We start from the raw sequence: 14547 nt of genomic DNA, 5'->3' as shown, positions 1-14547 counted from the left end.
TGTCAACCCTCGGAATTTCTTTCTTTTGGGCGAACAAGTGTGTTTTTAAAAATGCCGTTAGACCAGTTGCTTTTGTGTGGGGGGGTCCCTATGATGTGAACGTGTGGTCGTCGTCGTGCCTACAGTGTTTTAGTGGACAATACTACTTCCATAGTTGAATTTAATGTGTTCCTACAGTTATAATTATTTCTTTGATCCAGTTATTAATAAATATTATATATTCAGTTATAGAACCTAATTTTAATATATGTGCATAGCAAAATACCTTTGCTTGGTTCGTACATATTAAATGGTCCTCCGGTCGTGGATCAGTGTAGGACACAGTCATTACAGACAGAGTGTGTCATTTCAATTAAAACATTTTGTGTCGTGTGAACAAATAACTATGGAAGCTCTAGCAATCAAAAAACGGACTCTCAAATCGAAAATCACGCGGGAGGAGAAAGCGATCGATGCTTTATCGGCAACAGAAACCAGCTTCATTGCGGTACACCAGGGAAGGGTCAGTGACCTTCAACGGGATTGTTCGAAGCTTCTGGATGAAATTGCAACCATTTCAAATGACGAGCAGTTTCAAAAAGAAGAAGAGCTAGCAGAGATGGACTACAGATTACTGAAGATATGTGTGATGCTAAGGGATTTACAAGTTGTTTCAGAAACAAAGCAAAGTAGTGAGGTGAAATTGCCAAAAATACAGTTACCCACATTTACAGGCAATTTGTTCGAGTGGCTTTCCTTCCACGATTTGTTCGTAGCCTCAGTACACAGCAACGATGAATTACCTGGTGCTAAAAAACTGCAATATCTAAAAACATCCCTGAAGGGAAGCCAGCCCAACTCCTTCAGGCGATGCAAATTACGAACAGTAATTACAAAGAAGTATGGGACATTCTGAATGCGCGGTATCACAATAAACGTGAAATTGTGAACTCAATTCTCAAACGCTTAATTACGCAACCACCCATCCAACAAGAATCGGCAACGGCGTTGCGCAAATTAATTGACACAACGATGGAGTGTACTCGATCGTTGAAAGTGCTTGAGCAACCAGTGAAGCACTGGGACGTGATTTTTGTTTATCACACCGCGGATAAACTAGACAGTGAGACGCGAAGACAGTGGGAACTTTCGTTAAATTCCAGTGAACAGCCATCTTTCGACATGCTGGCGGCATTTCTGGACAACAGAGCCCGCGCTCTGGCTGTTTCGACCAATGGGAAGCGACACTCCGCAAGCAGTGACACAGTGAAAAACCGCGAAAAGAGGCTTGCATCTTCTCATGTGAAAACTGCACAACGGACCCAAAGTTTGTGTGAACTATGTAATTCAAACCATCCACTATACAGGTGTTCCGAGTTCGTCAAACGTTCAGTGGCGGAGCGTATTGCGCTCGTGAAAGAAAAGAACTTGTGTTTCAATTGTATACGCAAGTCTTGTCGGAAGGACAGTTGTTCATCCGGAAATTGCCGCAAGTGTGACAAAAAGCACAATACAATGTTACATTTCGAACGAGATGATGCGTTACCAGAGCATGGTTCTAGTGTCACGTCACATTTTGCTTCCGAAGCAAGTGTGCCGCATGTTCTGTTGTGCACAGCGATTGTAAAAATAAAGGGAAAAAACTGTGTCATATCCCTTCAGAGCTCTTCTAGACTGTGCGTCAGAGACTAGTTTTGTAACCGAAAAGTGCGTGCAAAAGCTCGGACTACAAAAAATAAAATCCAGTGTGGTGATCTCGGGCATAACGGGAGCAGGGGTAGGATCTGCAAAAGCGATGGTGGACTTGCAGTTTCAGCCGTTAGGTCAGATGAACGAAACGTTCGAAACAAGAGCGATTGTGGTGACGAAGGTAACATCTGATCTCCCAAAGCAACCCTGTGCCAGTGCTTCACATTGGCCCCATTTGAAAGGGTTAAAGCTAGCGGACCCCACTTACAATATAGTAGGCCCCATTGACGTGCTTCTTGGAGCGGATGTGTTTCCACTATTAATGCTCAGTGGAAAGCGTGTTGGACCACCGGGTACACCCGTAGCTCTAGAGACTGTTCTTGGTTGGGTGCTTTCTGGTAGCGTAGGTACCACAAGTGGAGCCGTAACAGTGGCGGCATATCGTGCGTCATGTGAGGTGGACACAACCCTTCGTAAGTTTTGGGAGCTAGAAGAAGTTACTCCCAAAAAATACTTGTCCGAAGAATAGAAGAGCTGTGAAAAGCATTTTGCAGATACTCACTACCGTGAGGAATATGGCCGTTATGTAGTGAGATTACCATTCAAGAAGCATGCATCGCCCTTGGGAAAATCACGTGACATTGCAGTCAGAAGATTGTTACATTGTGAGCGCAAGTTAGCAAAACAACCTCAACTTCAGGAACAATATTGTGCGTTCATGGAAGAATATCTGAGGTTGGGGCACATGGAGCTTGTTCCCCCAGAAGAGAAGAACGTGGCACCTAAGAATAGCTGTTACCTCCCCCACCACGAAATTCTAAAACCCACGAGTTCAACAACAAAATTACGAGTCGTCTTTGATGGCAGTGCGAAGACAACATCCGGGGTTTCTCTAAATGAACGGCTAATGGTGGGCCCGAAGCTACAAGACTACGTTTTCCTACTTTTCGTGTGATTTCGTGGACATCAAGTGGTCCTATGCGCGGACATTGCCAAAATGTATCGGGCAGTGATAGTAAACAGAAAAGATGTTGACTTTCAAAGAATTGTGTGGCGCAATTCCGCGAACTCTCCTGTAGAAGACTACCGATTATTAACGGTGACATACGGAACTGCCTCTGCTAGTTTTTTAGCTACCAGGTGCCTCCAACAGATAGTAGCAGACGAAGGTGAAAACTATCCCTTGGCAGCAAGTGTACTAGTGAGGGACTTCTTCATGGACGATTTTCTGGGTGGCTGTAAAACTGTGCGCGAAGCGATCGAGCTCCAACAACAGCTAATTCAGTTGCTGAAAAAAGCAGGCTTTGAGTTGCGAAAATGGGCATCCAGTGAACCGGAAGTGCTAGAAGCCGTACCGTCTCATATGCGCGAAGTGTGTGTGCCTTTCAAGTTCAACGATGATAACACCATCAAGACCCTCGGAGTGCAGTGGTCACCAGCCAGTGACGAGTTTGGATTCAGTGTTTCTCCCCCCTTGCAGCGCGACGTGTGGACCAAGCGCATGATACTGAGATCGCTAAAATCTTCGATCCACTTGGTTTCCTTTCACCGGTAACCATCAAGGCGAAAGTGCTTCTGCAGTCGTGGAAGGAAAACTTGGGATGGGATGAAAACCTCAGTAGTTCAATGTGCGCGGAGTGGAAAGAATATTGCAGGGAACTGTCCCTACTAGAGGAAGCAAAGATTGAGCGGTGCATCATGCCTCGAAACACTCTAAAATTTCAAGTAATTGGCTTTCCAGATGACAGTGAGCGGGCTTATGCTGCAGTGGCGTATTTGTGGGCCGAGCTTTCAAACGGAACGGTCAGTGTGCAGCTAAATGCTGCAAAAACAAAGGTGGCTCCAATTAAAACTGTTTCTCTCCCTCGATTGGAATTGTGCGCTGCATTATTGCTGGCGAAGTTGCTCAACGCAATCTCAAACACCCTTGTGTTTGAGGTGCAAGAGGTAAAGGCATTTACCGATTCACAGGTTGTGTTGGCATGGATTACTTCTTCCCCTGACAAATGGAAAACATTTGTGGCAAATCGTGTCGCGGAAATACAAGAAACAGCTCGTGCAGCGGAATGGTGTTTTGTAAACGGCTTGCTAAACCCTGCTGATTGTGCCTCCAGGAGTGTGAACCCTCATATCTGATAAGGTGACGGAAAAAAAGTAAAAAGTGTGTCAGTGCTATGTGTGCAGCTACAGTTGATGATATCACTAGCCGTTATTCATCTCTGCTCAAAGTGAAACGCGCTGTAGTCTGGTGTTTTCGCTTTGTCTACAACAGCAGAAGCCAAAGTGGTGGACCCGACGTGATAATGTCAAAGAAGGAGACCTGGTGCTATTAAAGGAACCTCACCTCCCCCCTCTACAGTGGAGGCTAGGTCGTGTCAAGGACATCCATATTGGTAGTGATGGACTTATGCGAACTGTCACCGTAAGAACAGCTGCTGGGAATTTAAGACGCCCCATTGTGAAGCTCTCTCGTTTACCGTTTGATGCAAATAGATAGATATACTCATGCATTCAAATATCAACTTTTCATATTGTGTTTATGATACTCTTATTCATATTTCGTGTTCTGATTTTCATTTTTTTTTTCATGTTGTGCTTATGTTATTTCTCTCACATTTAGTGTCTCGATTTCCTTTACTTGTTTATTTTGTATATACATATTGGTGTTGTTTTCAATTTTGTTGTATTACATTTCTCATTATAATATTCATGTTCTTGAAACGCGAGCATTTCAAGGTGGGGGCTATGTTCGGGCCGATCGCCCTTCCTTGAAGATCTGGTCCTTAAATAGTATTTTTTCCCCTCTTGCAGAGGGCTCCGGGGTTCATTTTTGTCAACCCTCGGAATTTCTTTTGGGCGGACAAGTGTGTTTTAAAAAAGAGCCGTTAGACCAGTTGCTTTTGTGTGTGCGCGTCTCTATGATGTGAACGTGTGATCGTCGTCGTGCCTACAGTGTTTAAGTGGACAATACCGCTTCCATAGTTGAATTTAATGTGTTCCTACAGTTATAATTATTTCTTTGATCCAGTTATTAATAAATATTATATATTCAGTTATAGAACCTTCTAATTTTAATATATGTGCATAGCAAAATACCTTTGCTTGGTTCGTACAAGATTAAAATGTTCAAATCTACATCGTTAACAGAATAAAGAGATATCAGTAACAAGTTTAATTTCGAGAGTACACTAATTAAGTACATCGCACATAATCTGATGCGTAACAGATAAGAGCGAAATCGCGAGCGATTCTTTATTATTATTATTATTATTATTATTAGTAGTAGTAGTAGTAGTAGTAGTATTAGCAACTTCCTTGTAATGATAGGAAAAAAGACTTGAAACTTAAGGCTTTTATAAAATTCAGGAGTAGTAGTTAACTCTTGCGAGTGACATCTTTCTCGACTATCTTCCCAAACATGAATCAATTTATCAAAAACGACTCAGGTGATTCTTCTTATATTTCATAAATACATTTTTAAATCGAATAACCCAGGAATAATGTGTAAAACAAATTCTTATATTAAAAATATGCAGGAAAGATATTTTCCTCTTGGGGGTGTCTCTTTTATTATTTTCTCTAATATAGCATGCGATTTTATTGATATTTCCTTCAACTTGCAGAAATAGCTCTGTTGTTTAGGGTTGCAATACATCAAGTTTACGAGAGTTAAGAGGGGTAAATTTCTACCCCATGTTGAAGGTTTGAAAATGCTCATAAAAAATAATTTTCCAGTGTAAAACAACGAATAAATTATTCGATTTTATTAAATAAACATGTGTAGGTTTATTTTCTATATCGCATTCGAACAATCCTGATTTGTTGCGATTGACAGTAGTAGAGTAAACGGGAACAAATACTCCTGACTTTGGGATTTCCATATATTAAATAACTACAATCAAATCGCCCAGCCGTCCATTTATGACTAAAAAGAAAAAAAATCGCTTCACAAAACATTCCAGCAAAGAGTCTCATCGCTAAGTTTAGCCATTGCATCAGTTGGTTGCGTTTCAAATCACAACCGGGATTTTCCCTTTGAAGAAGCAAACAAAAAATTGGCAAAAGAAGCAAGTCAGTCTATTGAAAAGACTGGGCTAGGCAGGGGTGCCCTCGCACCTATCGTGCGTCCTGCATGTAGAGTAGGATTTTACGCGGACTCGCACCCAACCCGTCGACACAAGTTTAGTTTTAAAGTAAGGTCCGTTACACAGTCACGCGGAGCTCCGCGCGCGGAGTCCCGCGTGGCAAGATTGTTCTATTGTTTCTTATGGGTGCATACATAGTCACGCGGAGGCCTCCGCGCGCGGAGCAGCCTCCGCGTGGCCCTATCCGCGCTCCGTCCTCCGCGAGGCGGATAGGGCCATTGAGCAAATGGGTGCTTACATAGTCAAGCGGAACTCCGCGCGCGGAGCAGCAACTTCCCTTTTAAATGTAAAGAGCAAGGTGCATAGTAGCAAAACCAAAATGAAGATTGATCCAGAAAGACTTATTACAGAAGCTGAATTAAGACCATGTTTATGGGATCCCGCTTGCGTAGAATACAAAAATCGTGATATTCGCAATTTTTCCAATTAATTCATCGAACTACCGGACTGACATGCGAAAATAATTGAAGACCTTTTTCTAATCTTCTCGCAAACCTACATAAAGAGTCACAGAAGCTCCCTTCAAACTTATTTGAGTAACTAAGGGGTGACTTTGGAACCGCCTATTTTTCTGTGTTCTTCGTTTTCTTCCCTTACAGAGATAATAAGAAGCCACTTTTATCGTTTCGGTCTTACTCATGTTGACTCGCAACACTGACTGAGGAGAATTGTGTATGTAATCACGTGACGCGGAGCGCGTAGCTACGGATGACTGTGTAAGCACACACGCGTAGCGCGGAGGGCGGAAGACGGGGCGCGGAGCGCGGAGCTCCGCTTGACTGTGTAACGGGCCTTATATAATTACAAAATGGGCCTTGTACCTAAATTTATTTGTTTGCAATTGAACATGATGTGGCGGCCGAACGAAGGAAGAAACGGTAGTGAATCAATTTCATACCAATTGAGTTGTCAAATTTCAGCATAAGCAACGGCACACCTAAACGATAGCCCTGTCGTAAGCAGCTTAGCTGTTAAAGGTTTCTGTCGTGTAAAACAAACTACTAAATTAAATTTGAAAACCAGATTTCTGTAAAGAAAATAGCCCCCAAAAAACTACGGCTAACTTAATACCCACTCTCCTTGTGCAGTGCGTAAAAAAGAGCAAGTGTTATATAAATTATCCCCTACTCAATTTTTTGCCGCCAGCGTAAACTGTAAGTAAAATTGAGAAAGAATAACTCTTATAAATCAAAAAGTCCACCTAATTTAAGTAAATAATTTAAAAAAATAAAAGTTAAAACCAAAATAATTGTTTTAAGCGCTCAAGTTGTTAAATATATAATTTACTTGTAATTTACTTATTGTATATTGTTTGTTTAATCATAATACATAGTACTCACAATTTTATTCTCACGTTTAATTCTTAGCCGTAATCGCTTGTAGCTTTATAGGGCGTTGTAACAGTTTATAAATTATGTGCTTTATTCATTAATCTTTACGCCAAGCACTCTTCTCTTCCCAGATATCTTTCCAGCGGTCGGTGGAGACGGGGACTGCTTGTATGGCTTATAATGACCTTTGGTGGACGCTAAAAGCCACGAAACCAAAGTATGAAGCAAGTGAAACCAAAATAATAATAATAATAATAATAATGTATATCTTATTTACAATAAACCCACAAAGGTCGGTCATAGTGATGTCGGCAAGCCAAATAAAGCATTTCTTTTTTCATCTTTTGCTCTAGAAGGGCACATGCTCCACTACGTAAACCTGTATTTTCTGATGTATTAAAAAACAGACATTTAATTTGGTCTGTAACTCTCCAAGAATCCAATGTTTTATTAACAGCACAAGCTGTTGCTTCTCCTGTTTCTGATTTATTTATTTATTTATGACTTCTTTTACGTGGCGAAGTTAAGGCTCTGCAGCCTTCTCCGTTTGAAGTTCTGGAACAGCTAGTAACTCCTGAATGAAGTTCCCTGAAACAATAACTGCTAATCTATTAACCGTTTCACTACACGAAATATATTCTAAAAGTTTTCCGTCTCAGTGAACGGTCAAACGCACACTAGCTGAAAATTCACTCTTTAAGTCTTGAGCTCTCTTTTCTCTGCTTTTGATTCTAAGACGGCGAATAGAAGATTTGTTCACATTACACTCGGAGATGTCGCATCCCGCATTTGTTAGTGTACTAGTGTGAAGAAACTAATATTTATTGACTTTCGTTGATCTCCCACAAAATCATTTATTCTTTAAAACATCTTCAGACTTATCTTCGGTGTTGTGAGATTATTCTTTTTTTTTCTGTTTTTCCTAATTTCATAAAGCCATCTCTTATGTGTCGAAGAACGCTAGTTATTCGAATGTCTTAGTTTATGAAATTCATGTATGTCTAAAAATTTAGTCTACGTTTCTCTTCCGTAATTTTCTGTTTTCGTGGCTAAATCGTAAAAGTGTTTGTTTATGTTATATAATATATTATGTCAATATATATTTTATATAATAAAGCTAAAAGAGCTCCTTTCCTAACTATCTGTCCATCTCTAACGTCATAAGTACCTATTAGAACAAAAACATCTCATCTACACGTGTCTAAAGTCAGCAAAATTACCAAAAAATGTTGGTCTTTAAATACTCCCTCCATCCCAAAAACAGGAAGTCACACGGAGCCTTTGGAGAGACACAGAGCCTTCAAAGTCTCACGGAACCTTTGGAGTCAATCATCAAGGACTATAGTCGCGAAGTTATCAAAAAACAGTCAACGGAGTCGGTCCGGGAGTGCACGGCAATCAATCGAGCACTTCGGGAGTAATTTAAAAAACAAACCAAACAATTTATAATTCGGTACACGACATATTAAACACCAAACAAACAACAACAAAAAAGCCCAGCAAAGAAAATAAAACTACAAATACTGTAACGTCAGTTTTCTTCCTTTCTCTTCCTCACCTCTCTCCTACTCTCACTCTCTCTTTCTCCAAAAAAAGCTAAAATTCTTATTTTTATTTCTTTTAAAATCAAACGGGTGTCGTCCGGTCCCAGGACCCGTTCTACCCTTAAAAAACATCCCAAAAATCTCACTTTAACAACACAGCTTTCTTTGAAAATACTTTTCAAATTAAGCACCCGTAAAATGGTAGAGATGCTGGTTCTTTCTTAGTAATTTCTATTTTTATTCCCCCCCCCCCCCCGTAAAATGGCGGAGATGCTGATCTTTTATCAGTAATTGTTTCTTTATTCCCCCCGTTATAGGGTGGATATACTGGTTTCTTCTTTACAACTTTTCAATTAAGTTTTTTTCTAATCATTTTCACCACCGCTACCCCTCCCCCACCCTCTCTGTATTACGCTTCTCAAACGCTATTAGTTTATTTTTTTTCTTATTCGCAAGTTTTTTTTCTTTTCTCTTCAATCCTTTGAAGAGTGGTGGAGAAACCCCAAATACCTCTTGTGCTTTAAGACATTCTGTTATCTCTCTTCCTCCCTCTAAGTTTTTGCATGTGTAATTTAGACTTAAGTAGTTATATATGTACACAGTGTATTTCGTTAAACTAGTGCCCATTTTAGTTCATTTTTTGTGTATATGTTGCGACGTCTTGTTGACGAATTTTTAGTACCGGGTGATGACTTCTTAAATCTTAGTGACACGATTTATTTCGATCCCGCGGCTTGTTCGTCCCCTGTATCGGCTAAGTTTACCAGAAATTATTTAGACCAGCTTCGGAAAAATTTTCTGAGGTCTTATCCTGAGATCTAGTCAAAACAACAGCTGTTTTTCTGTCACATGTAAGAGAACATGTAAGAGAATTTTTTATCTTCTTTTGATGTCATGAATCACCTTTCGGAGTTTCTGCACATATTTCAGGTTCACCCTGTATATATTATTAGAATAGATTTATAAAATAAAAAGTATAAAAGAAATATATGTTATTAGGATATATACACACACAATATTATCATTCCATGTTCTCTCATCTCCATTGTTGCAGAATGAACATTTTTTCTTACTTTGGACTTGCTTCTGCGCTCATGTAGATACATTTCTACTTTCTTCTGCGGCTTTGTTGGGGACTTCACTGCTCTTGAAATGCACACGTCAAATATTATCACAGCTGTTAACACAATACACAAAATCACGCTACTTTTCTTTGCCAGCAGACGTCGCTTGTGGATCTTCCCTTGCGAACTATTTTATTGTATCCCTCCGAGTTCAACTGTGGGTGGGGCTTAGGGCCTGTCGAACTTTAAGCACAAGGTGTCGCTACAGTGCAGAGCAATTTTAACCTATTACAAGGGTTTTGTTTTCCACGTACAGTATCAATATATCGAAACTTAGTTTAGAAGTTATATTGCGAATGTGAAGTGCAAAGAACAATGCACAATTCCTTCAAAACGGTTTTCCATTAGCATGTAGGGTTCTGGAGATAATTGCATGTGAAAATGACGTTTTTCCCCCATTTTTATACCTAATTTACTCATTAAAAATGATTGTTTTTAAATTTTTGTTCTGAAGGATTTGTGCCGACATGTTTTGTGAAGAATATAAAAAAACTCGACAGTTCTATCTTTAGTCATAACTGAAAAATCTGTTCAAAACGGAAGGTCTGTACTGCGCGTTTTTCGGGAGGTATGAAGTCCTCTTAACTTTTCTGCTTAAAATGTAGCAGTTACGTTACTGTCTAAAATATTCTTTCTACCTCTTTCCTTTGGAGGTGGATCACAACAGGAAACCACTTCTTCATCTATCGAACTACTTTCACTTTCAGTTGAACTGTTTTGCTCACATGCATCTGGAGGAATTCGTGCAAAATGTAATCTTTTATTCTCTTTTTCGCGCTCGTTCATTCTTTCCAAACGTGCTTTTCTCTCTCTTGAATTTGCATCTTTCTTTAGAAATTTCATATCGACATTTCCCATTTTACCGGGTCAGCCTTTTTCTGAGTGAGCAGAAAATCTTTATCTTCTTCTATTTTTATCATATTGAGAGCAGTAGCGTGGGCAATATAAAAAAATATCTTCCAGAGCCATCTTCTAATCATCATCTTTCTTCTTCAAATTCTCCGAGCGCTTGGCTTTGTTTTGTTTTCTTTTTCAGCTTTTGCCACTCGAACAGATTTTTTAATTTTATTAACAACATGCATTTTTAATCTTGTAGGAATATAGCCTTTCCCCAAATCTGAATCACATCACTAGTAGCACAGTGAGCTGAGTCCCTTATATTTAAGATCAATTCGTTTTTGTAATGAATGAAAACACTAAGAATCTCTTTTTTAGATGGTAACTTTGTATCATTCAGTGATTTGCAGATTTGACCAATAAGAGAAATATTTGTAGATATTCTCGTTGCAATTATCTTCTTACTACCACTTGCCATTCTTAAGTATCTCAAAGTCTAATCACCAAATAACATGAAATATTTCCAGACTCACTTACATAACAAAACAGTCAATGCACCTTTGTTCTAAAGCATACAACTCTTTTGGGCTGGTAACTTATCTTTTGATAAACTTTAGTGCACTAAACTAGGCTAAAATAACGAGATAAAATAGACTTTAACAAGTTACTATAAACTGGAATAATATGTTTCTACATATAATTTAAGATATTGTCTGTAATAATAACGTAGACGAGAACATTTTTCTTAAAAACACACACAACTGAACAACACTCTTCAAAGTGTAGTAGCTACTAGTGAACTGAGCTATCAAATTGGGCCCGTATAGCACTGCTAATCGGGGCCAGTCTCAAGATGAACGCTGGTGTGACTATCCAATCATACTCGACGGTAATAATTACTTCTTTGTAGGACGGTGTGTTTATTGTTAATAATCTTTGTTGACAATATTGAAAATTTTCCATTGTTTAAAACAATAATGCCAACGTTCAACTCTTGAAGGAAAATTTTCCTTGTGTCACAAGGAGCACAATACTGCGTATACATCTTCATTGGTTTATGCCTGATTGCTTCATTGTTCTTGTATGGCTTTAATTTAAGCAGAATTACAGAGCAAAGTTATACTGAAAAACAGAATTAAAGGTTACGTTAGAATTATCGTAGGCTGTAAAGTAATTACAAAATTGAACGGGCCCACATGTATGTTGTACCACTGCGTACTTACTTTCTGCCCTGGACATATTTATATAACAAAATATTCGTTAATAGGTGCTGTTTTGATGTTTATGCCATTCCTTTGCACCTCAGCCCCGTAGAAATGCGACTTGTGTGGTCCATGGGTGACTGCTGATTGGTTGAAATGAATATAAAGGACAAGGTACTGTCCTATTTTAGTAATTTCATTGATAATCAATGTCATTTTCGTGTTTACAAATGTGATTAATTTAAATAGAAATTTCATTTTTTTCTTTTTTAAATTATTATATTGACTTAGATGTTAAATCTATCTATATCTGTCTATATGTTTATCTCTCTATTTCTTTCTTTCTTTATATATATCAAGATTTGATTTGATTTGATTTTGAGTTTAACGTCCCGTCAGCAGCGAGGCTATATGAGACGTGGGCCTACTGATTAACGTGGAATCCGAACCACATGAGCTCCCGTCGGGAATCGAACCCGGGTCTCCCACGCCAAAGGCGAGTACGCTAACGGCTTAGCCACAGAGGAATATATATATAGACAGTAGATGGATAGGTAGGTAGAGAGATATGACTTTCTTAGGAAACAAACAAACAACAAACTATACAAGATAGACAAAAACATTTTTTTACTGGATGCCATAAGTGAAAGGTGGGGAACCTACAGAGCATCCTAATACAAGGTGGTGTGACGAAATTAGGTAGCTCTGCCATTATCTTCAGAAAGTATTATCCAAGATAGACGGGTGTCAAATAGTATTGGAAAGAGCTTAATCCAGCAATGGATGAACAATTGTTGACAATGGTTGTATGCGTTTCAATTATAAATAACCCTCATCACTACACTCATATGAACCCAGTTCTCATTCTTGATATCTAAACATTTGAAATTTAGTAATAAACGACGCTTATACATTGTTTTGAGAGATTCATATCTTTAACCTTGTAGCTGTAAGAATTTCTAAAAATAAAGAAAGTTACACTAAAATATCCTGTTCCCGGGTATAACTGGGTAATATTTGCTGTTATGTCTGGGAATAACAAACGGTTCTGCCAACTCAAAACCTTTTAACAACCGGTTCTAGTGGACCATTGCGAACCAGCTGACTAACATCTTTGTAGGCTATATAAGGGAAACATGAAGAGCAGAACCACTGTTATACTTAATTTTTATCCTTTGCATTGCATGAAGAATATATAGCAAGAATTAGCATTTTCTTCCAAGTACTACAGCCAAGCCCGTAGCCGGAGCAGTAAGATACGGGTGAGAGGTTTTATTCAGGGGGAACTAAGTTGAGTTTACTATACATTCTTACACACGACAAACAATTGAAACTATTAGTGGGATGACAAATGCCTCAAAGGGACTTTGTTTCTCCTAACCACTCCCTAGCTACAAGTCTAATTTCGACCTACGTATTTCGAAACTTTACGTTATACTACACTGGTTTTGCGTTGCATCGCAACCTAAAAATTATTGTTAAGATCGTTACGTAATCAGTATCCAGATCGTATTAGAACACTTGTATGTTTATAGTAGATTCCATTGGCACTAGATGGCAGCATAAATCAGTTTCCAAATACATGCAATCGCAGAAAATAAACTTAAAGGGGTTACGCTTTTAAGTGGCATTATAATTATAAAGTAATTAGTTTCATGCAAATCAATTTTATTTTTAATTTATTTGTTGTTATTGTTTCGAGTAAGATTGTACAAATTGAAGCCAAACCCGTTGGATTTTGAACACTTTTGGTATATTAACGAGCAGAAGTAATCGCTAATTTATCTCTTCCTAACAATTTTATAAAAAGTATTTTTTTTGTAAGTGCAAGTTCGAAAGCATCTGCTTTTCTGTATACTTGCACCAAAACAAGGTTATAAACCAGAACTGATTAGAGATTGAGTTATCTGTGCTTTCCTACCATGCTAAAGCGTTAAATAGATTAAAATTACTAAAACTTAAAAAAGGCTGAGAAAGGAGACTCGTACTAAGCGATAAATATTTTTCAGTGGAACAAAATAATATGATTGAATTTAAATGCATATCAATCGTTTTGGCAAAGAAAAAAAAACGATTGTAAAAGAAATGATAGTGTACGATAAGCATGCCACCTATTAGAATGAGTTGAGTTGAGTTTGAGTTTAACGTCCCGTTCAGCAGCGAGGCCATATGAGACGTGGACCTACTGATTAACGTGGAATCCGAACCACATGAGCTCCCGCCGGGAATCGAACCCGGGTCTCCCACGCCAAAGGCGCGTATGCTAACCGCTTAGCCACGAAGGAGCCCCCTATTAGAATGAAACAGACACTAAGTTAGGACACCCTCATCACACTCTCCATTGTGACCGTAGAAAAAGAATGAATTCCTATATATTTTAACAGGCGAACACGAAATTAACTGAACTGTTTGCTGCCGCGTACTGCTTTCAAACGGGACAGATCAGGCTTTCATGTAGGGATGGTACCGAGACCGAGACTAGTCTCGGTCTCGTCTCGGTCTCGTCTCGATAATTCGAGACGAGACCGAGACCGAGACGGACTTTTATATATCGAGACGAGACCGAGACGGACTTTTACATACCGAGACGAGACCGAGACCGAGACGTACCTCTATAAACCGAGACGAGACCGAGACGAGACCATGGTCAGTCTCGAAAGTCTCGGTCTCGTCTCGAATATTGATAGTTATTTTGC

General features: G+C 39.1%; 2 protein-coding genes across 2 annotated transcripts; both read left to right on the top strand.

Moving 5' to 3' along the window:
- The first annotated feature begins 2665 nt into the window (after positions 1–2665).
- Positions 2666–3223, top strand: LOC145689148 (uncharacterized). The gene has a single exon (XM_081763279.1). The coding sequence runs from the start codon at positions 2666–2668 to the stop codon at positions 3221–3223; it is 558 nt and encodes a 185-aa protein (XP_081619405.1).
- A 143-nt stretch (positions 3224–3366) lies between these two features.
- Positions 3367–3804, top strand: LOC145689147 (uncharacterized). The gene has a single exon (XM_081763278.1). It carries the CDS (start codon positions 3367–3369, stop codon positions 3802–3804), a length of 438 nt encoding a protein of 145 aa, XP_081619404.1.
- Positions 3805–14547: the final 10743 nt, after the last annotated feature.

Source organism: Thermobia domestica, chromosome 7, assembly GCF_964235325.1.
Source record: "Thermobia domestica chromosome 7, izTheDome1.hap1.1, whole genome shotgun sequence".
In the NCBI taxonomy this organism is placed as follows: Eukaryota; Metazoa; Arthropoda; class Insecta; order Zygentoma; family Lepismatidae; genus Thermobia; species Thermobia domestica.
The sequence above is the reverse complement of the archived record's forward strand: the minus strand, read 5'-3'. Positions and strand labels throughout refer to the sequence as shown.

What these genes read in the sequence shown, in the direction of transcription:
- LOC145689148 (XM_081763279.1), top strand. Translation starts at nt 2,666, where the DNA reads ATGTATCGGGCAGTGATAGTAAACAGAAAAGATGTTGACTTTCAAAGA.
- LOC145689147 (XM_081763278.1), top strand. Translation starts at nt 3,367, where the DNA reads ATGCCTCGAAACACTCTAAAATTTCAAGTAATTGGCTTTCCAGATGAC.